The 21,302-nt window shown below is 44.0% G+C and overlaps 1 protein-coding gene across 24 annotated transcripts in view; it reads right to left on the minus strand.

Moving 5' to 3' along the window:
- The window catches only part of DEPDC5 (DEP domain containing 5, GATOR1 subcomplex subunit), a 47,677-nt gene that overhangs the window by 607 nt on the left and 25,768 nt on the right, over positions 1–21,302 (minus strand). For 5 of the 24 annotated variants that reach the window (XM_087768625.1, XM_087768630.1, XM_087768631.1 and 2 more), the window contains 16 exons: positions 20,397–20,557; positions 19,260–19,377; positions 18,915–19,082; positions 17,798–18,017; positions 16,784–16,917; positions 15,835–15,943; positions 12,886–12,948; positions 11,139–11,290; positions 10,297–10,374; positions 9,732–9,864; positions 8,773–8,881; positions 8,267–8,491; positions 4,129–4,298; positions 2,982–3,153; positions 1,835–1,895; positions 609–691 (listed from right to left, as the gene is read on the minus strand). In XM_087768625.1, the coding sequence (XP_087624751.1) occupies positions 609–691; positions 1,835–1,895; positions 2,982–3,153; positions 4,129–4,298; positions 8,267–8,491; positions 8,773–8,881; positions 9,732–9,864; positions 10,297–10,374; positions 11,139–11,290; positions 12,886–12,948; positions 15,835–15,943; positions 16,784–16,917; positions 17,798–18,017; positions 18,915–19,082; positions 19,260–19,377; positions 20,397–20,557 (2,156 nt within the window). The other 19 variants (XM_087768626.1, XM_087768634.1, XM_087768633.1 and 16 more) reach the window with 17 other exon arrangements.

A 21,302-nucleotide genomic window follows, 5' to 3' on the forward strand; every position in this document is an offset into this window, starting at 1 on the left:
CCAAAAGCTCTCTCCTGTCACTGCCTTCCTGTCTCAGCAACCCCTCTGGACATACTAAGTCATTTTACTGTAATATGCCATGCGTGGAGCTTAGTTACAAGTGCTCATAGATCACCAACATTTATGAAGAATAATAATGAGAGCAAGTGGATCCCAAATGCTTTCTCTACCTCCCACACAGTGTGTAGGGGCAGAGATGTATCTACAACGGACCTTAAGCATGAGAACAGAGCACTGACTTGTCCCAGCACCTCTCCCTCCTTCTAGCTTCTAGATACACATTTCTTTACACTGCACTTGGAATAAGCTCTGCCTCTTTTTTTTTTTTTTTTTTTTTTTTTATTTCTCCATCTCCTGGAAAGAAAAGCTTCAGAGACACTATAAAGCAAGATTTCAAACCACTGCCATTGATTAGCAGCAACACTTTGTGCTTTTCCTACTGCCTCTCCAGTTTTCTGGTTTGGGTCGGCTGACACAGCTACTTGTCATCTGACTAGTGACAGAATGAGGACCAACATCACTGACACAAAACACAAACTGCACATAAAATGGTTCTTTTGTTTCTAATAGCCTCCTCCTTGCCCCAGTGCCTGCCAAATATTGCTCACCTGTGACATGGATATACTGGGGCTTGTTCTCAGCTGGGAAGTTGAATGCAGAGGCTGAGTATTTATCTTGCACAAATCCAAATCTGGAGAAACAAACACCAAAGGAAGAAAATAAAATAAAATAAAAAATAAAAAAAAAGCACCACTCCAGCTAGGATTTCTTCAGCCCAAGGCAGGGGCACCAGGGAAAGCCTTCCTTTACCACAAAGGCTCCCTGTTCTTATGACCTGGAGGCAAGGAGAAAACAGATGAAGAGGACTGAGCTTCTCCAAATATTCCCCGCCCCTGCTAGGGACAGCGTGAAAGCTCGTAACTCCACACTGATCTCTGCCCTAACTCGTGCCGGAAAGAGCAGCACCGGTGGCTCGGCTTGGGAGGGCACTGAGCAGTCTCTGCCAAAACGGGGCAGCTGCACACGAATGAGGGAAGAGAGAGAGGCGAGACAGACATTCCTTGGGTATGGTTCAAGCTGTAATGTCATTTTTTTCATGTGGGCAATATTCCACGCAGAACTTCAACCAGCTCACCTGACAGTTCCTTGCTGTTTGGAGAATACTTGTTCCTCTTCTGCTTTCTAAGCTAACGAAAGCTTATTTCCAGGCTAAAGCCCATTACAAAAGGCAGTCTCTCTATCATGAAAAAGACTTTGGCAGCAACACCATGAAACAAACTGGCAGCTCAAGCAGACAAAGGGGTAAGGCTAGATAGTATTCAAAGTTTCCAACAATTCCCTCTTAAACTGGGCCCAACCTCCTATGTACCACTCACATCCCAGTCTCCTGCCTATTGTCAATCACTGGTTGTCATCCAGTTCGAGACTGTGTTAAGTACACATGAAGAAAGTAATTGTCCCTTCTCAGAAAGAAATCTATTTACAGGCTATCTGCTTCTTAGAGTAACAGGGCACTTTCCAAAGCCAATGCCGTCCCTAGGAGGAGAGTATGGCTTGCTAATGGGTGACAGGCTGAACCACTATCTACCTGCCCCGCGCACCCACAGAACCACCTCCAGCCATTCTAGTCGAGTTTTAGTCTAACGACCTGCAAGCAGACTTCAGGGAGGCAGACGGCACGGAACCCATGTGTTGGACTTGATGATCTTAAAGCTCTCTTCCAACCTAAGCGATTCTATGATTCCGTGACTCAGGAGTGCCTGTTCAGCATAGGTCTGCATCCTACATTATCGCGGGAGATATGAAGCTTTCAGTCATTCTGCTCTGTACATACCTGTATGCTATTGCTTCCTGGAGGAGATGCATACGGTCCCAGTATGTTTCTGGTTCGAAGCCTGAAACAAACAAAAAGGTAACAATTACCTAGTTAAGCTACTTTATTTCCTTCTTTTTCAAGACTTCGGTTTTCCTCAGAAGACCTCTGTACACTTTTTTCCAGCCATTTCCTTTAGTCACACTTTTTTTGGTCAGCTGTGCCTTGAATGCCATCTTATGAGAAATGTGTCTTGTACACTCCAGTAGCAGAGTCATCCCTGGATTTAGCTTTTGTGTTTCTTGAGATGAAGGAGAGGAACGTAATCGGGTGTGTGGGAGGGGGCAAGGAAGGAGAGTGGGCTGCTGTGTATCACCACAGAGTGCTCTGAAAATACTCAGTTCAAAGTCAGTGGGGCTGACAGTGACCTCACACTGTACGGATTTGTCACAGATTGTTTCACTTTTATACCTACAGACTGGGTCAAGGTTAATGAAAATAAAGAAAACTATCATCTCTACTATTTTAAAACAGAGCCCTTCTCACGATGCAATTCTGCCTCTCTCTGCATGGCGACAGAGCTCTCTGATCTTTGAGCTTCCACCTGAGACTTACCACAACAGCGTCACTCAAAAGGGTGACTGCAGAAAAGGAGACTGCAGTTTCTAGCTCTTAATCTCATGTGCAAACACTCTTACTGTGAATGTAACCATGGCAACAAAAAAAAGGATGGCAGCCCTGCAAGTCTAATCTCACTGAGGGGGACAAGCAGTGAATGCAGGATACAAATGCAGAGCAGCTGTGGGCAGGGTCCTACCAGCAAAACAGACTCGTACAGTATAACATCATATCAAACAGAATAACTACTTGATACATGCTCTATAAGGGTATGTGACATTATGGCAACAAAGATCACCGGGGAGACGACCCTCCCTATGCCTCGGTACTTCTTGCTGCCAACCTCATACACTGTCGCATGCTGACGAGCCTGCCAGCACGGCCTCCTCCCAGCAGCACCTTCCCGAGGGCGGCTGCCGAAATGTGAAAAGAGGCCCTTCAACCAGCTAACGCACGCCTGGCAAGTGAGGTTCTTCGCGTCAGCTACGTGCCAGAAGGGACCTGCTTGCAGAAAAGTACACCAAGGGGTAAAACAAAGAACATTTCTTACCATCAAACAAATGCTCACTACCCTCCTTCAACAAGCAGCTAACGTTGAGCGGGATGAACAACTGAGCTCGAAGTGGGTCTCCGTATAAGTAACTGGGCAATGCAAATGGGCCTTCCAAGACTGGAACTAGCAAGAAACCACAGGAGGTGGCTTTCCGATGCCAGCCCTGAACCTGAGAAAAGATTCAAACAATGAATCACACAACATATGTCAAACTGAGGAAGGGCACTTATGTGCATAGGAGCAACTCATTCCCCGAGAATAGATCAGACGTGCTCAATTCTCCGCAGGCTCAGCTTGCTTTGCATGGCAAGCACACAACCGTCCCTGTAAGCAAAGCAGTACAAGCACAAGACATCAGGCTTTCCTTTTTTAAGTGCCACATCAATCAGAAAGCACTTTAAAATAGGACATTTTTCAGGAACTGATTCAGCCTACTTATCATCAGTGGCTAAGTACTGCTGCTTTACTGGAACAGTGCAATAGATTTTTAAATAAAAGCAAAACCAATCACCTAGTACTATCCGGCTGGGTGGGGTAAAACCCGGTGTTAAACAATTTGAGTTTTACAGAAGCTACAAAAGGGAAAACAAACAAACAAACAAACAAATCTAAAAATTCAGAAGTGACACAAACCATTTGCATTTTCAATTCAAAATGTTTTCAGCAAGTTAAAAAAAAAAAAAAAAGGCTAAAAAGCATTGCTGAACAGGAAGAACACATTGCCTGAAAAAGCCCTGTCATGAAAGCAATTCCACTGAGATTTAAAGTTTCCAGGTTTGGGGACAGAAGGAATGCAATGTGAAATAGGTTCTTTTCCAAAGACCCAGCTCAGGGCTTAAGATTTGCCTAAGGGGGACTTAAATTTATCACCTTGACCTGTACTGATCTCTGCATACTCTGCGTACATGAAACCCGCTAAAAGCGGAACACTACCCTGCAGACAGAATGGCTAGAGATAGCATGATAAATGATGACCAGATGCAGCAATGCTAACAACCACCGGTAAAATTACTCATGGAAATAAGGGCAGATCCAACCCACTGTCTCCCTCCTAATACTTCACACGACCATGTCCCCAGCAGCACAAGGGAGGGAGAGGCCAGACGGGCATGGCTGCGGCCACCCAGAACACACGGACTCTTACCATCTCAAAAAGAACAGCTGCAGTCACTGCCATCCAGTGGAGCTTGATTTCAAAGGCAGCGTTCAGGGAGAAATTGCCATGGTAATAACAACTGCACCACTCCAAACGGTCCGTGCGGTTATTCACATCCACATCAAGCGTCACTGTCCGCTGCTCGGGCACAGTGGCAGCTACGCAGCCAGTGAATAGGGGTATATTTAAAAGATGCATTAAAGAGAGGGTGGGAGACAGGATGAAGAGAACAGAAGAAACAAGACAAGCTATTTGAAACCAATTTGCCCTCCCACTCCTCCCCAAATATTTTTGGGCTAGCAGAATAGTCCCAGAATGCTGCGCATCCAGATCACAAAATACCAAAAACCTGAAGGATTACTCATATCAGGGGTCTGTGCCACAGAATTGCCTCCCCAAGCAGTCAAAAGACATTTCAGCTGCAATAAAGAGAGAGAACCAAGAGTCAAGCAGCTAATCAATAAGCGACTGGTGCCATAATAAAATATGGCTAGACAGCATCAGCTCCTTCATACCCAAGACATTCCAAATTGGTTTTAATATTTCTATGTGCCCCCACCAGAAATCACAACAGGGTGCCGTTACACAGGGCAGGAGCATTCCAGGACTTTCCACAGCTAAAGGAGATTAGAAGTTAAACTTCTTGATTCTTTAACCCCATATCAATATCCCACATTACCGCATTGCTGAAACTGCACATCCAACACTTTTTGTAAAAGCATAAAAAGTCAGCCAAGACTCATGCAGCAGGGTTACGATCACTGCGATACCTTCTGTTGCTTTGCAGTAAGTGCTGGGACAGTGCCTGAGATCCAGCTCCCTTTGTGCCCGACACCCCAGCACCCCAGTGGAAGAACATCTCAGATATCAGGCAAGAGGAAGAGAAGCACGGAAAGTGGAAGTGACCTGGCCAGTGTCATACAGCGGACTGCAAGGCCAGGGACAGAACCCAGATCTCCTGACTTTGAGACCAAAGTCCTGCTATGAACCACACTGTCACTTCAACTTTTCTTTAGGCACATACATAATTTAACATTTCTATAATGTTAAAAATGGACACAAAACAAAGGGCTGCAATACTGCTATTGAAAAACCTTTGCCCTTTTTTTAATTGCATGCATGAGGGATGGATATTGTTATTTCTTGCTTAAGGAGAGGAAGATGCGCACCCTTTTATATGGTCAGCTTTTAAATGACCTTATAATTTAATGGCTTAATGGCTTTTAAAAAAAGCGGTTGAAGTTCTTTCCTCAAGGTAGATGGAAGGTTCCCACCTGCACTTCTACTGCAAGTTAGCTGGAGACAGTTTTCAAGGTTATAAGAAAATCCTTTATATTGCTATTACTGCAGCTTAGGAACAGGAGGGAAAAAAAAAAAACAAACCAATAAAAATGGAAGAACATCACCCAGTTTTGTTTTGTAAATAAGATCCGTTTTTGTCTTTGGGAAAAGTATCATCTGTAATTTCTGAGTTGGTCTGGCACTGTCAGACAGACCAACATCTTGTGATTTTTTTTTTTCTTGCTCCTTTTCAGTGGAATATCACTGTGAATGCAATGCTTGCGGTTAGAAGGTTACGGTGCCAGTTTTGTAACGAAGTATGTTGGAAAACAACATCCCAAAAGCTGTAAAGCGGAAACAGCTCAGTCAGGTAGATGCTGGTCATTAGCTAAGAGGCCAGCGGTAACACCACAGTCCAGGGTGCCCGAACTAGCACACTGTGAAGAATGAGCTACCTGCTCCCTTAGCCTGTTCCTTTTTCCAGATAATTCAGACTCCCCATCAGGGCTGGAGCTTCCCTCTCCACCTTGCCTGCAGCTGTAATTCACAGGCAAAGCAACAGGAACACAGTCCAACCAGGTGAGCTAACCAAAAGGAGCTTAAAAACTGATGAGAAATAGCCGTGTGTCTGAATGCAGAAGCTTCAGATTAAAACCAACTTAATTTTAACAGAATAAACCCTGGATCTGATTTTAAGAGGACTCACCTGCTTCCCAATTGTCTTATACCACTGAGTATTTAACTAATGATTTATTGTGTAAATCGGAGAGGAGCAGGCAGGTTATTCTCCAGTCACAGACTACACTACTAGACGACGACAATTGCTAGTGCATGCATTGCTATAAATCAAAAGGGACAAGATTAGGTATGTCACAGGTCAGACTTCCACTGGGAAGGGAAAGGGGAAAAATCACTGGGCAAGTGATAGGGGAATTGGGAGGGATAAAGATTTTAGAGGTACATGGAGCTTGTTCCAGAGCTCCCAATGCTTGCATGCAATTTTATGTCACAGCCTGACATTTGGGGAAGGTGGGGAGGGGAAGAAATGAAAACCACAACCAAATCAAAGCCAAGAGAGGAACAAATGAAGTCACGTGGACCAGAGGTCATCTGGGTTTAGTAAAGCTCCTTGCCTCAGATAAACTGCTAAAGTTGGTTGCTTTTTTTGTTGTTGTTGTTGTTTTTTTTTTTTAATACTGTTTAGAAGAGGGACAGCACAGAAACATCAATTAAACCAGTTCCTTGGTAAGAAAAAAGTTCCACACTGGGTTTTTCTCCAAGAAACTATTATTCCTGGAATAACCAGACTGCATGTGAGCAATCTGGAGGCATTTGTCATTCATCCAAGCACTGCAAATTAGCTAAATGGCAGAATGGACATAATTCCAACTGAAGTGAAAAAGGAAGGCTACCCAGGTGTGTAACTACATGACAAGCTGAGGGAATACGCTCTTCCCTGGCTGGCGATAAAGAAAAGGCGAGAGGGGCACTGAAGCACCCCTCCTTCTTTGCCTGTTTCCCCAGGTGCAAGCTTACTGAGTCTCAGTCATCTCACAAGGAGGACACACATGGAAAAGTGAAGTGGTTTTCTTGGGCTAAATAGTGAGTAAGAGATCAAAGCAGGAAGAGGATCTGGCCCGGGCACCTCCAGCCTTCACAACGCTTCCATGCCAGCCTCCGTTCAGGCTTCAGCTCTGGCCAGTCATTGAGCTAACGAGGCTGGATACTAGCCAAGGCAACAGATTCATCGTGTGACAGGGAAAAATATCCTGCATACGTTGGCTTCAGGGAATTAACCATTAGTTCAGACTTCCTATCCTTAACGCTTTCCCATTTCTGATGCTGTTCCTCTGCAAACAAGGCTTTCAGAAATACACAAGGATTACTGTAACTTCAGGTTTAAGAGATACTACATCGGCAGTAAGTCACGTCTCTTCAGAAGGTCAAGTACACAAAACAGAAGAAGAGCAGATTTTCTTTTTATCCGTAATTGATAAGCCTTTAAAAGATGCACCTAAATAAATCTGAAGTTGCAGTTCCATAGCAATGATTTTTCTTGTAATTTTAAACAGGGAAAGAGGAACGAAAGCAAGTGACTCAGGCTGGCCTGAAAACGCAACACAAAGCTGACAAAGCAACACAAGTCGGTCATGCAGCCGGGGTGTTTCACGGGCTGTTAATGGTAGTCAGTGTTATATTACACACATTACAGAACTTCAGATATTATAACGGTACCTTGCCCAGCGGCAAGATCTTCCATACACAAACCCTACTGCTTCCAACGCTGCAGGGAGCATTTGTAGCTGGGCTTCGCAGACTTTAATGTAAGGAGTCTGGCTATACATGGCTCAGATTAGCCGAGAAGCCTCTAGCACATCACAGAAAACTTCTAACACATCTGGATCTCCCTGTGGCTTTTCCCATTAAGAAGCAATTAGACAAGGCATTTTAAAGTACAGTTTGGTTGCTCTGCTGTTCTCACAACTTATCCCTCCAGGCTCATCACAGGTTGTGAAGAGTCCCTCTGGATCCGCAAGGAGACAAAGTCGGTATTTTCCTCTTAATTCTAGAGCATGGCATGGGGGAGAGGTTCAGGAACAAGGAATATTTAAAAGAATACTTTTTATGGTATTCCAGTACTCGGAAGCAAAAATTGCCTGCTCAGCCAGTGAAACACACCTCCAGCATATGAGAACAAGTCCATGTGCAAGACACATGTAAGGCCAGCATGAAATTTGCAGCTTTATTGCTGGTCCACGTGAGATCATACCCTTGGCTGGCTGCTCTTCCCCTTGCAAACTATCCCCTTGGACTTCCCCAGCTGTCACCTGTGCTGTGCATCTACCTAATAGTGCAGCTGCCTGGCTCCGTCCTCCGAAACTGCGGCTAAAGGAACTGTGCCTACTTGCATAGGAGGCTGGGCGGCTGGGCAGCCAGGGCAGGAAAAATGCTGGGATTTCCGAGTGCAGGAGCTCTTCTGCCACAAACGCCACCTCAAACCATTTCCTCTGGAAGGCGGAGAAGTCATCCATCGCAGCTGTGTGCCACATAGCAGGCTGCTGCATGCCCACTGAACAAAAAGCAAGGGGAAGGACAGATCACAGTTAGAAACAAGTGTTCAAGACCAAGAAAGAGACGTAGTTCTTTCTGAAAAAGGGGAAGAAAAAAATAGGTTATGTTGTCTGCAATTCCAAAAACACCAAAAAGGCTGAGTTTCTTTGACTCTCTTTAGAGCAGTGTTTTTGGTTGCTCCCGAGGTGCATTTCTGCTGCAGCACCCATAAGAATCAAGGACATCTAGTGATTACGCAAAGGGATAATGAGGAAAGTCTTGTAGTAACACAATGCTGACCTCGGTCTGGTTCTTTGTCCACAACAATCTTGTAAAAATAAAAGCCATAAATAAAGGTTCGTAAAGCTTCTCCAGATGCGTGGACAATAAGCTGCTCTTCTAGCATTTTCTGAACAAAAAAAGAGAACAGAGCAAACAAGATGAAAAAAGGAGAAGTCACTCTACCGGTTACATAAAAAGGTTGCTAGAGAACATTAGGAAATAATTTTCTTTTTCTTGACACCTTTTTGTCCAGATACGTGCCTAACGAGAATATCAGCAATGTTATCTCTTGATATTCAGTAAATGTAGCAAGTCCTTAACTCCCTGAGAAATTGCATTTGACTTTTCCACAGATGTCTGCCTTCCTCCCTTACCCTGTTCTGGTTTTATAGATGGATTTATTGGAAGGTAAGAGGTTGGAAACATTCTAGGTTCTCTGTTAACTGATATGGGATCTCAGCAGAGGAACGAACTCCAAAACATTTCCAACCTTCTGCCCCTGACACAGTTTGATAGGGAAGAAAAAAAATTCATGAACACAAGCAGTGCATCTTGCATAAACTGTGGATACTTCAGCATCCATAAAAAAGGGGTCATAATCTGGGTTTATTACAACTTCATACCAAAAACCAGAACTAAAACCAAAACCAAATCATGCTGTAGTGCCTCATAATTCTAACACAACGGAGAGTTCTTGGTAACTACTAGCTAATTGGTGGTTATACACAGAACTGTCATCATATATAAGTGGAAAAAATAATATATATTACTACTGAAGAATATGTTGCTGTTTTGTGATAGGAAATCCAAAAAATGTCAGCATTACCTCATATTCTGTTGAACACTTTTCAATACCTATCAATAAGAGGATTTTAATAAGAAACAGAAATTATTGCTATGCTTTCCACTACAATTCTACTTTCTTGACAGAGTGAGGTATTTCTGGCCCTCCATATACCCCCCGATAGTCCTCTTACCTGCATTATGTCGATCGCCATGGCTTGGGTTTGCACACCTTCCACGTTATTCACCAGCCAGTGTACGACTTCTGCACTGATGAAACAGTACGGAGAGAGGCCCTTCTGTTCAGAGAGCAGCTGGATCCCTGTGCTGAATCACAGCAAGTCACACGTGTTAACATGGACTGACTGATAGTTCTTTTCAGGCACAAAGACAAAAATCACTGCTGGGAAAAAAGGGGGGATAAAGATACAGGACAAGGAACGCACAATGCCCCCGGAGTGACATATCGTTAGCTTCTGATAACAAGATAGAGAGCTGACATTGACAGCACTTTAGTGTCTAACCAAGAATTCCTGCTTTGACAAGATTCTGGGATTCTAATAACTGAAGTCTCAGCAGCAATACTCGTACCTCAATTTCTATAAAATTCCTTGTTGGAGAGATTGGGACTGAATAACAAAAGGAAGCTTAGAACTCTTCCAGAGCTGACACGGGGCTCTCCCTTGCGTGACTCCATGCCTCGCGTCCTCTTACAAAACATCTAGACAGATGTTAAGCATATCTATATCAAAAACTTACGTGGGGTGTTTCATGGCTTCGAGAATCTCTATCAAGGTGGAGGAGGAAGTCAGAGTGCTTGCTGAACACTGCTGAGAGCTGGGAAGTAAAACAGAAGCATGTTCAAAAAAATCAAGGAAGCTGCCAGGTTTGTTCAAATATGTACGTTTAAGAAAAATGCTCTCTCTTCTCTTCCCAGCAATGACTTTGCCACATTTATTTCCTTTTTCATCTCAAGACAGACAACTAAAAGCATCAGACCTGTGTTTTCCCCCTGAAGTCGTCAGGTCATTGCTGCATTGACCCAGTGCACACTGTATTACATACGGCCATACTCAGGAGCAATTGAGAGGCTGGCTTTTTTTTTAACTGTAATATACAACCACACGAAACAGGTGCTAATATAGTTTATTTTTAATGTTGCTTCCTCCCTGGTGCCTCGCCTCCAGGTTAGAACCTCTTGGATTTCATCAACCTACTCGATCCAATCGGATGCGCAGGGCCCCCCTTTGCCAAAACAGACAGAAGACAGATGTCAATTCAAAGCCTGGTTTTCTGCTAACAAATTTCAGAAATGGAATTTCTTCGTTCTTCGTTTCTTGAAGAATGAAGCTCTTTTTGTGGGTGGGAAATCAGGCCTTGTGTTCATTTAATTCTGGAAAACTGGGTTGCAAGGCTTATTTTACTACCACTCTTTCCGCATGTGGAAATGCTGCAATAAGGTCTTGTGACAAGTGCCGTCTCGTGCTGACAGACACAGCACGTCTCGTTCTCAGGTTCCTGTTTAAGTGCCTATTCCTTGACACCAGAAAGGGGAATGTAACAGAACAGACTGCAGTATAGCACTGCTGTGCTCTCCTTACCCGCCCTCTGCAGCACCAGCTGTGGTATATCCTTGGTCTGCAACATTCTGGGAACTTCCCAAGGTCTGCGTGTTGCCCCGGTCAGGTAACTGCCCTGCGTTTATCAATGTGTTGCCATCTGAGGCTGCAGGAACTGATTGATCTAGAGAGACCTGCGAGGAGTAAACACAGCAACATCTTTATGAAATTTATGACGTAATCCGTTTCCCATTTTCTCCCCTCCCCAATCATCTGTACCTCAGCTCAAGTTCGTTAACAACAAGCAATACCATAAGGCAAGCAAAAGCATACGCAGAAAGGATAAATACAGCCTTACTTTTGTTATCACTACAGAGCTACTGACAAACATGAAATTCAGACCCCGATAAAGAGGAGGATCACCAACCCAGCAACAATGGTGTTGAGAGAACTACTGCCAAACCAGCAACACCAGTCCCAACCTGACATTTTCAACCTGAGTGAATAACTGTGGTTATAAACGTGCAATGGACAGAACAGGAAACTTAATCACTACGGGAAAGTAGTAAGCAGTTAGAAAAAATAGATTCAACTCTAACTCTCAGACAAAAATATGCAAATGTATCACACGGAATTCAAGTTTCATAATGTACAAAATCAGCTCATCTTCCTTCCTTTCTTAGGGTAGTATCAGGAGGCTGGTTGGCACCCGCCCACACCTACGTCGCCAAGACAACAAGAACACTTTCCTCCCGCAGGAACACTTGCACTATTCCAACGGTAGACTGAATAGTTCACCAAATTAACATAAAATCATTTTGGAAAGAACATGAATGCTGAAAGATTCAGCAAAGTACAGGCTGTAATTGCCATCTGTCATTAACACGTATGGTTTAGGAAAGGCATATTATATAAAAGCTAGAGAGGTGGGGGAGAGGAACACGAACAGCAGAGTAACTCAGTAACTCATGCTGGCGTAAATACGAGGGCTGATCTGCCATGATGAATCCACAGCACCTGCACAGCTAAAAATCACAAAGCTGGTAGTTTGACCTAGGTCTGATAGCCAGACCAGAGTCCTTTATTTATGCCATTTCTCACATCCCAAAGATCTCTCACTGCAATGGCAGATGCCTCTTTCTGGGCAGCCGAAACGGGCAGGTACTCCAGCGTGGAACCTACAGTCCCCACAGCCAGCTAAAGCCACTCTCCCTCCTCAGAGCTCCCTTCGACCAGCAGTATTTTCTATGGACACACTCTGTTATTGCCGACTTCTAAATGGTGTTAAGTGTACAAACAACTTCTGTCACGATGACTCTTTTAAACCAAGATGACACCGATATTTTCAGCCCTCGGTTGTTTAAGAATCCAAGGACACATTTGACTTGGATCTCCCCAGAGCCACCTGTCAGTCAAACACCACAGGAGAAATTCAGCCAAGAACGAGATGAGTAAGCTGTTGCCATTTTGTTTAGCAAGGGAAGATGGAAAATGCATACTTACTGAAACACAAAAAGAGAAGCTTCAGTAGGTGACAAGACAGTACTGCAAAGGACAGTAAGGCAGGGCACAGGAACACCCAAAGCACATCACAAACATTGAATGGTGGAAGGAAACAGTCACATCCACCACCATCAGCCACTTTGTCCTGCTAATGCTGCGCATCTCCCTCTCAACGAGCAGCTCTGGAACTAGCACAGGTTCCCCACGTGGCAAGCTCAGGACAACAAATGCTCTCCATCGCCTCACTCCAAAAGCCAGAGATGACAGGACCCCATTCAAAACTAACCTGTGAGTAGAAGGTTGAAGCTGTACGTGGGCTGCGAACAAAATCCATAAAGAAGGCCCCATCCTGAAGGCATCAGAGGAAGTAGGCCCATTAATGGCAACAGCAACAGGAACAAGGAGTTGAAGAAAAGCAAATACAAGGTTGTGCAAGTATGAAATGACCACAGAGAGAAAGTATGAGGAGAATGCAAATCCCAAACAGGCCAAACATCAGATGCAGCAGAACGCAGAGCATCAGGAGTTACTCACACACATACCCTTACTTTCTCTCTCTGTAACAAGACATTGCTCTTCCTTAGCACAGATGCTTTTCCAAAGTTTTGAAAACCACACTGATCAGAAGCCAACTGAAACCACAGCCTTCCCTCCACACTTCACAGGAGAAAGACTTGAGCTCTAAAGTACGGGGGTTTCAATCCCAAATGCAAAGCTGAACAGTGATACAGAAACGTGTAGAACTCCATGTGTAATGACAAATATCCAAAGGAGGACAGCTTTTTTTTCTAGTCTGTCAGTCACTCAAATGATAAAGAGGGAAAGGCAAAGCAGCTCTTTTCAGGAAGCAAACTCTTCCTCTCAAATGCAGGTCTGGTATGGTGCAAAGGAAAGGGAAGAAAAATTCATCACAAAGATCTTTCCAACATTGTGTTTAATACTTCATGCAAAATTAAACAGACGCTGCCTGTGCTATGTTCCCCGCCTACTTACAAACCCTGGATGAATTTATCCCCGGCTGCTATTCAAAGATGTGTCAAGATTCTCTTATCACATAAGACAATGCAGTGGAACTCAAGTAGATTTTCATTCCCTATTTGCAATTCTTTGTTCTGTTCCCTAGGCAAAATATTTCGTCTAGCCTGCAGTTAAGATGATGCTCACCCTGGTATGTACATATAAAACATTTTCTGGAAAGAATCAACGCCAGGATTACACGGCTGGCAATTTATGCAGTGCAGAAGCAGGGCCAAGCACCCTGTATCCATAAGGGCAAAGACTTGCCAAACAGATTATGCATCAAGCTCACTCACTGTGTTAAAATCATACTGTATTGCCTGGTAACTGGCTGAAGTGACTTGTCAGTTCTGCTCTGAAACAGAGTACAGGTGGAGCCAGTGGCCCTGTTCTGTTTTGGAATAACTCCAGCACTGAAAACATCCTAGAAAAGCACTTGCTCCCCTGGCTGCTGACAGAGCACACAGCTGTGACAATTTGTCAGTACTTTGGCTGCAAGTCTCCGGACAGCCAACAGACATACCCATGTGGTGAGCCCTAAGGGGGCTGCGCTGTCCTGGAAACTCGAGGCACACACTTGCTGATGTTTCCAAGAGAGCACAAAGTTGCCTGACAGGGCTACCTGTCCACCGGCACCTTTCCCGCAAGCCTGAGCCATCAATTTGGAGATCCAAATTGCTCCTTTCCCAGTCCCTATGTGTAAATACTTATAGGAGTGTTTACTACCATAGTGTGAAAGACTTTCAACTGATGACACGCTCTTCCAGATTCTCCAGTTAGCCCTCCAGAGAAACCTTTGAATATGATTACTTTTAAAATGACACAAGATGGCATTTGCCTATTAGCATTTCCTGGTAGCACAAAGTCTGCTACTTTGTTTCCGAGATACTAATGTGCCAGTGCTAAGGAAGCCAATTTTGCCTTTCCCCCTCTGCCTTGCAGAACAACTGGACACAACGTTCTTCTGTCCTGTGTCCTACGGGGAATTTTCACCAGTTTTACTGGTAGAAAGAGATATTTACAATTTCTGTGTTTAAAGAGGGAAGTTTGATGAAGTTCATTTTCCAAAATGGTAGAAAAGGAGAATGCAAAGCCTGAATTACGATCTGGAAGTTTGCAAACATGCCTCAAGTCAATTTCTGCACCTATTTTTTCCAAGCCTAGCACGACCGGCTCCAGAATCTCAATCTGCTTTGGAAACACTCTCATTCTACAAATAGGTACCTCTTACTAAGATGACTGCAGTTACTCTATCACTTCAACTAGCAATAGCCAGGTCTCCAGAGTAACACAACACTTGTCCCTGGTGGTGGCAGAAAAGGGTGGATGTCGAAACACTACATGCTAAGAGAAAAATACTGAAAGAGACGGTTAAGTTGATAGTGGGGAATCTGAGAACTTTTTCTTTGCAATACTTCAACTGTTGAACCCAAAGACAGGTCACACTTAAGTGTTGTATCTTCGTTCGGTTCCTTGTTACTTCTGCTAAAAGACCTTCCTACCAGAATGCAGAAGGATAATCAAATATTTCTGGCTGGTCTTGGAGGCGGAGTTTCTGCTCCCCTGGCACTCACAGGACAGTTCACAGGGAGGCTGAGGGATAGCACAGTCTTGTCGTGAGGGATAGCACAGTCTTGTCGTTAAGTGTCTGCAGAGAGCTCCAGGAAGACAGCTTTCTCCAGCCTGGAGTCCAGCCAGCGAAGGAATAACATTTAAGTCACTACTCAGGAACACATCCTCTCCTCTAAGCAGATGCAAGTGACTGGCGTGCCTGCTGTTAAAATTCCACTGAAGCTTCACACAGCCACGGTCTAAAGCTTGATTTTGCTCTTAAAGACAGCCTTCATATAGATGCACACAGCACTGTACTACTAAATCTAAAAATCAAACCCTGACTGAAATGAAATGTGCTACTGGAAAAGGAAACGGACTAATTAACAAATACCACTTAAATTAGCAAAACACACTGAGATAGCATCCCAGGGATTCCATCTCATTGTCACAGCGTTAAAGAATTGAAGGATGGATGTGCCCCAACCTCTTCTTATGCCCTTGCACACAAAGGCTTAAGGGTATCCCCAGTACAGGACCGGTCCTTGCTAGATTTAGAGCGTAAAATGGGGTATGATGTAGCCATGTGCTTAGAGAAATCATCTTCTATTATTTGAGAAATTCTTATGTAAAAATAGTAGCTAACGACAGACCAGAAAGTCTTTACCTTACGAGGGCTGTCCATATAGGTGGGTGTGATAGCAATGCTCCCACTCTCTGAAGGCTGCCCAGAGCTCTTCCCAGAAAGCATTGCTGCTTGCTGCTCCCCCAGTGTCCTAAAACAAAAGGAAGGAATCCAGAGTTTGTTCAAACATACTCTGTGTCAGCTTCCACCTGAAAGCAACTGTTGCAGAGGGGTACTACCGTATTTTCAGACATTTGCTTTCCCACGCTCTGAAGCAGAGTCAATCCAATGTTCTGTGAGTACTTTTCACCCCACGTAAACAACGTGGATCCTTGAACTTACTCAGTTTTATTATGCATGTGTAATACTACTTTATCATTAAAAAAATATTAAAATCTCTTATCTAACAGCAACAATGTTTTAAAGTGTGTTTACAGCGTCTCAGAGTACTAACTCTGAGTTTCTTTGAACCATTCTAGATCAATACTGAAAAAGAACCTCAGAAGTTTCACAGGTATTTTAACAGATGTCATCAGTGCAAACAAGCAATTTGCTTTAGGCTGTATTTGTTACCCAGTGTTTATACTGAGACCACTCAACTGGTGTGGGGTACTTGCGTACACTTATGTCCCAGTTAAGCTCTTCTTACTTGGATACAACTGCACTGGCAAATCACAAATAGATGACAAATCTGATGTGTAATGGACTGACATGCTATTTAAAAAGATGCTCCTTCTAAATTACTGGACATTCACTTCCCCATGTTCCTTTCTAGCCTTTGGTATTCATTCTATTAATGGAACCATAATAGAAGGAAGTCACTGGAAAAGCCCAGTATTTCCCCAGCCCTGCCACAAGGATACTGAAGAAGCAGGATCCCACATCCCTTTTTTCGAGGCAAAGTTCCCCAACTCTGCTTCAGCCAGCCCAGGTGGAAGAGGCGGGAAGGATGCTCTAGTGCTCCTCACACAGCCTAGCTGTAGAGACTCACTTCTGACTGGCTTCCATCTGCAGCAGCGCTGAGAGTGCTGAGGTTCCTTTCTTCCCAATGGGAGGCCCGGGCTGCTCCAGAGAGTGGGTGGGAATTGGACCAGCAATCTGCAAGCCTTTCATGGCAGACCCTTTCTAACAAAGACAAAATGAAAGCACATAGTCAAGCTAGGCTTAACCAGTAAGCAAGAACACAACACCTCACGTCAGCAGGGCTTTATTAGGTACACTTTAAAAAGGGAGTTAAACAATAGGTACACAAGAAATGGAACAGCCTAGCGTCTTGTGTGGATGCTATTCTCAAAATAAAACGGATGTTACCTTGGAAAAGGTGGATTTGCTCTGAAATAAATTACCCCATTCAGTGTGTGAATTGGAAGAGAATTTGATGCACGCTAACCAGTTTCGCATCACCCTGTTGGAACTACTGTTCACCAGGAATTCACCCCTATGGTTCTCTTCTCACGATCCTTTTCGTAAGCCTGCAGCAAACAGCCAACCCAGCTAGAAGTTACCAGCTGAACTACCTCACAGATCCCTTTTTATCAATTATCTACATCACGAGGTGCAATAACGTGTCCAGGCTAACCATATCTACAGCACAAAGCAATGCACATTTGCAAAGAGGCAGCATCAGGCTTGTGGGAAGATAAGATCCCTGAGGAAAAAACAAGAGCACCCACAGGCTAAAGCATGGCTGCGCTATGCAGAAGAGCTTGGCTCCTCATTGAGTGAGCTAACTGTTCCGATTCTGGTTCCAGCCACAGCAGCATGGGATACCCATTCCAGGTAAATTTAATCAGTTCAAGAATAGCAAGGTGTTAACAAGGCCATGCTATTTGAAATCTGAAATAGCACGTCAGTCAGCACTGTGCTTTATGTATGGATTACCCACACATACACACACGTATACACCCCAGCTTGCCTGGGATTGCCTCAGACTCTGCTAATACTTCACGAGATGGTTCAGATAAAACTCAAACTCAGCTTCTCACCCAACTAAAAGTAGACTCACTCGTATCATTCGATCGGATCGATGGCGTCGACGAATGCGGTTCAAACCCTCCACAAAGCGGATGAATCCATCTAGGAGCTGCCACTCCTCCTCGTCGGAACGGGGCTTGTCACCGTACACGTCGCAGTGCACTTCTCCTTCCATAATGCGCTTTGTGGCACTGATGCAGGCAGGCAGAAGCAGAAAGCGGGTCCTCCAAAATTTCAGTGACTCAATAAGGCTGAAGGAACATGGAAGACAGGACAGAGTTCAGCACAGTTTCCTATGAAGAATTTTACAGTAAGTAAAATAGGTATCCATCTGCTGTAGATTCCAGCGAGGAGAGTGACAATCCCATTCTGCTGTCCCTGAGTGCGAAAGAGCAGATATGCAAAGGAATGGTCACAGCCACATGAATATCCTGGGAAGTATTAACACAGTGATATGCAGAGGAGAAAACAAGGGTATCTTCAGAGTAATTGTATCATAGAGGTACATTTTATTTTCTGTAAAAGATAGGCTACAAAGGCTTTTTCTCTAAAAATAAGCAAAGAAAAAGGAATTTTAAAGGTCCACATTAGAGGAGGAGGCATTTTGATTTGAGACTCGAAAAGAAACAAAGATGAAGAAAGACTGGTTTTGTTGCGAGAAGCTATCAAAAAGGCTATTGATACTAGTGGAGATACTCCACATGGCTAGTAAGCAGCCCTGCTCCACATCTCTTGGGAGCAGGACTACAGTCAAGCTAAGCCTAGGGCTCAAGCAAGCCTCCAACAGATTCAAACTAAATGGAAGTTTTGAGTCAGATCCAGAAATGAGTAAGAAGCCAAGAAAAGCATCTGTGTGGTACAAAATGCCATCATATTTCTCTGCATTTTTAGCAGAGGAAAAAAAAAAAATAGTTCATGCTGAATTTTGTGATCAAGACTTTGTATCAAAGATCTGATAATGCGACAGCAACACAGAGCAAGATTTCTACAAGGCAACAGCTGCTAGCACCATCCAAGTGAAAGCAGGTCAGTTACTCTCCCTGGAGTACTGAGCGTTTGTGGGTTGAGCTTGTTGAAGGAATTTTAGGTCAAAAAGGAAAAGAGGCCATTAGGACACAGAACGGTCTGGATGGAAAAGGAGATCTCACCTGAAGTCCTCAGAGCCAGCAGAGCAGATATACTGATCCAAGTAATTCCACTTGTACTCCTCTAGTCTCTCATGGGAAAATTCTACCCAGCAAGAGACAAATTCAGAGTCTGAGTGTGAGGGGCACAAGCTGTAAGTGTAGTTTATCTGAGCAGATTCGTATGGATACCTAAAAGAGAAAATGCAAACATTAATCTCGGCATCATCAACAGCAGTGCTTCTCTTTCTTCTCCTAAAAAGAAGAAAGAAGGTTCTACGGTATGTTCTTTCAAGCAAGCACAGGCAGCTGGAAAAGCATGTTCCTCTGAACATTGAGAGCAAACTGCTCAACCAGACAGATACTCACTTTGGCAGGTATCGAGTCACAGTAATTATTTTGTCTTTTAGTGTTACTTTGTGGAAAGTGCGGCCCATACTCAGCCAGTACTGATCTTCTTCCTCAGGTCGATTTCTTGATACAAGACCTAATGGTAAAAAGCAAAACACACCCCCTTTCAGCTTACTGCAACGGTCAGAACTATGTCAACAAACTGCACCTATAGAAAGAGACTCCAGAACTGGGCTTCTGCGCTCAAGACAAATGAAAAGCCACCTTTCAGGCCACCTTTTTAAGGAACATATGCACAGGGAGCCTTTTGTTCTTACAGTTAAGATTTGCTGGCATCACAACCAAAGAAGGGCATTCACAATTCATACACCACCAACATAGACCTTCTCTAGTCAGGACAACTAGAGAGCAGACAATATCAAGTGTTGAGAAACTGGTGGGTATGATGGTAAAGTGGGGCTCCACTTTCGCTTCCTCTCTGTGCTTCATTCCTGGAACTAACCACTGAACAACAACCATAATGTATTCATGTGTATCCCCTGCTCTGTGAACACTGCATCACGCTGACTTGTCTAGAGAATACCCAGAAAAAAAGTCAGAAGTCAAACGGTAAGTCAGATTCTCTCGAGGGAATATGGTACCCTCTTAACCCACTCCAGTCCTCTGGGGTTTAACTAGGTTTAGCTGACTCATGGTTTCAGGACAAGGAAGCTTTACCTGTCCACCTGGGACCTTCACAGCTATTTTAGAGTTAGGAAACTGCTTCTAGATACACACATTTGGGAGCTTTGGGTCTGTCTTCTTCTAGAGAAGTGCCTGCCCTGCAGTCACCATGTGAATTGTGTTTAAGATGCATTCACCCAAACGGCACTCAAGCCATATTTCATTTGGGTTCACCATCACGAATGTGAGGCCAGTTTCTTATTACAGTTCAAAAATCCTGCACCTGTCCCTTCATGGTGCAGCTGAGTTGTTTGTGCTGCCCCAGACCAGGCTCTCTCCCAGCAAAGATTTTCATATAACAAAAAAAAAGAAAGAAAAAAAAAGAACAGAGGGCTTCAATGAGCATCTATGCCCGATTCATAGAGGTTACTGGAATTGGCAGAAGAAGGAGAGGACGACAAAAGACTGAGTTGTCAATACAAAGTCACTCACCTCGACTGTACAGGGGACTGCTGCTGAGCGGGGGTGGCACAGTTGTGGCTGGTTTCTGTGGTTTGGATTGCACAATAATTTGATAGCCTTGCATGAGTCGCTGACAAATAAACTCCTCAAACACCTGCTGGGCTGTCATCTGCACTCCTTCCTCATCTCTCCTGAACACAAAGGTTAAGGAGACTAGAATAAGGAAGCTGACCACACACCTATTCTTAGCTCTGCTCCCTAACTGAGGATTTATGCCTGCACTGGGCTCTGTGCAAGTGGAGCCCTCTGCCTGTGAAAACCAACCTGCAAGAACAGGAGAGAAAAATGGGTACCTTTCCATTTTAAACAGGTGATGATCAGCTCTCTGGCAATACTTATGAATGCCGTTGAAAGCAGTTTTGCAACTAGTAACAAATTGGCTTACAACAGTAGTTAAAGTTCCAATAAATTCACCAATGATCACTTTTACAGCATTTTGCAGAGAATTTCAGTGCAGTTTGTAAATGTTCAGCGGAGCTCAGAACGGCAAGTGTGCAGGCAATGCTCCACCCTCTCTTACAGTGGGAAGTCTAGAGCAGAGAGAGGGTAAAAGACGCATCACTACGGCATCTTATAACAACTACTTCTGCTCCGAACCTCGCCTTCCTGCTACAATGGGACATTTGGCATTTCTGTTAGATGCTTCCTCATTAATCCTGCTATTCCCTATGTAGTTCAATCACCCTGACCAATATTTTTGTTTTGTTCCCATAAAGCAGCAACATGAGCACATCTTTCTGAGCTCTGACAAGTTGTGGAAAGTTTGAAAAAATGTTTAAGATGAGACAGCTTCAGAAAAAACAAACAAACAAACAAACCAACCCTATTACAGAATAGTTACCAGAGACCTCCAAGACAAGCCGAGAAGTTCTATTT

The sequence above is a fragment of the Nipponia nippon genome, unplaced genomic scaffold (genome assembly GCF_047370975.1).
Source record: "Nipponia nippon isolate SJK-2023a ecotype South Korea unplaced genomic scaffold, ASM4737097v1 scaffold_30, whole genome shotgun sequence".
Lineage (NCBI taxonomy): Eukaryota > Metazoa > Chordata > Aves > Pelecaniformes > Threskiornithidae > Nipponia > Nipponia nippon.